The 1,165-nt window shown below is 56.7% G+C and overlaps 1 protein-coding gene across 3 annotated transcripts in view; it reads left to right on the forward strand.

Moving 5' to 3' along the window:
• Positions 1-11: 11 nt before the first annotated feature.
• The window catches only part of GMPS (guanine monphosphate synthase), a 29,859-nt gene continuing 28,705 nt past the window's right edge, over positions 12-1,165 (forward strand). Inside the window, exon 1 of one of the 3 annotated variants that reach the window (XR_775462.1) lies at positions 12-209. Coding sequence is in view for 1 of the 3 variants with exons in the window: in XM_010584925.1 (XP_010583227.1) it covers positions 192-209 (18 nt within the window). In the remaining 2 variants the exon portion in view is untranslated. Of the gene's footprint in view, positions 210-242; positions 298-1,165 lie in introns of those variants that run through there. The other 2 variants (XM_010584925.1, XM_010584926.1) reach the window with 2 other exon arrangements.

Genomic DNA, 1,165 nt, shown 5'->3' on the forward strand with positions numbered 1-1,165 from the left:
CGGCCGCGGTGTGCGGCTGCCTCTCGGGGTGCAGCGGGGAGCTGTGGGGGTTCCTGGAGCCGCTGCTCCGGTCTGCCTCTGCGGGGAGCTCGGCCCTGCCGGTGTTCGGTGGTGTTCGGGGCCCCTCAGGCGCTTTCAGACCTTCTGCAGGGAGCGGGCACCCGCCACCGGCCGGTAAAACGCCTTGTTAGATGGTCGGTAAACAGCAGGTGAATAATAAAAAATAAGTTTCTTTCTTTTATTTTTTGCTCCTTGGCTCTCCCGTACTATCAGAAATAATAATCAGTAAGAACCAAGGTAAGCGAGTGTTACCTTTTTTTTTTCCCGCCGTTCTTTTACCCGTTATTTATACAGTTACGTGACAACGAGACCATCAGAAACGCATTTTGTGTGTCTCGCTTTTCTTCCCGTTTTAACTCTTGAAGTATTCTTCCATTTCTTTTTTATTATTATTGTTATTCTCGAAAGACCCGTCGCAGCCATAACGCAATTAAAACCTTTAGAACAAAACCTGCACGCTGGTGTTATCCCTGGGACGGAATTGCTCGGCATCCGACGGCGACACCAACTGCAGGAGCCGCCTGACTTCTCGTAGTCGCACCTTTCCTCTTTGAAGTGCGAAGACTAATAATTTTAAAAGCTCCGAGCAGGGTTTCCCAAAATGTGTCGCGAGCGCTACCGGCAGACTGCCGTCGGTGCCGTGACCTCCCTCGGTGCCTTTTTTTTTTAAAGAAATTCCACCCGAGCAGAAGCAGAAGGTGCGCTTTATCCCAGGCAATACTGACTGACACACAGATAAAAACGCTTGTCGCGAAGCCTCGGTCCCGACCTGCGTTTTTAGCCTTAAAACGGACTGAAGCGAGCCCCGGGACCTCCCGTAAGCCGGGCTCGGTGGAGGTGGTGGTGGGGGGGGGTAGCGCGGGGGCATTAAACCCACCCAGAGCCGGTGGCCGTGACCCGCTGCGCACCCACAAACCCCCTCAATCCCGGTTTCTGACCCCAAAACCCGCCCGGCCACCGCGCTCCTCCCCTTCCGCCGGAGCGGGGCCGGGCCGGGCCGGCTCCTCCTCCCCGCGGCGGAGGCGCAGCCGGGCGGCATTAGCTCATCGCGGCGGCGGTTCCTCACGACCCTTTCTTTCCCCCCCCCCTTCCCCCGTTCCCTTCT

The sequence above is a fragment of the Haliaeetus leucocephalus genome, unplaced genomic scaffold (genome assembly GCF_000737465.1).
Source record: "Haliaeetus leucocephalus isolate CR32 unplaced genomic scaffold, Haliaeetus_leucocephalus-4.0 Scaffold1014, whole genome shotgun sequence".
Classification (NCBI taxonomy): Eukaryota; Metazoa; Chordata; class Aves; order Accipitriformes; family Accipitridae; genus Haliaeetus; species Haliaeetus leucocephalus.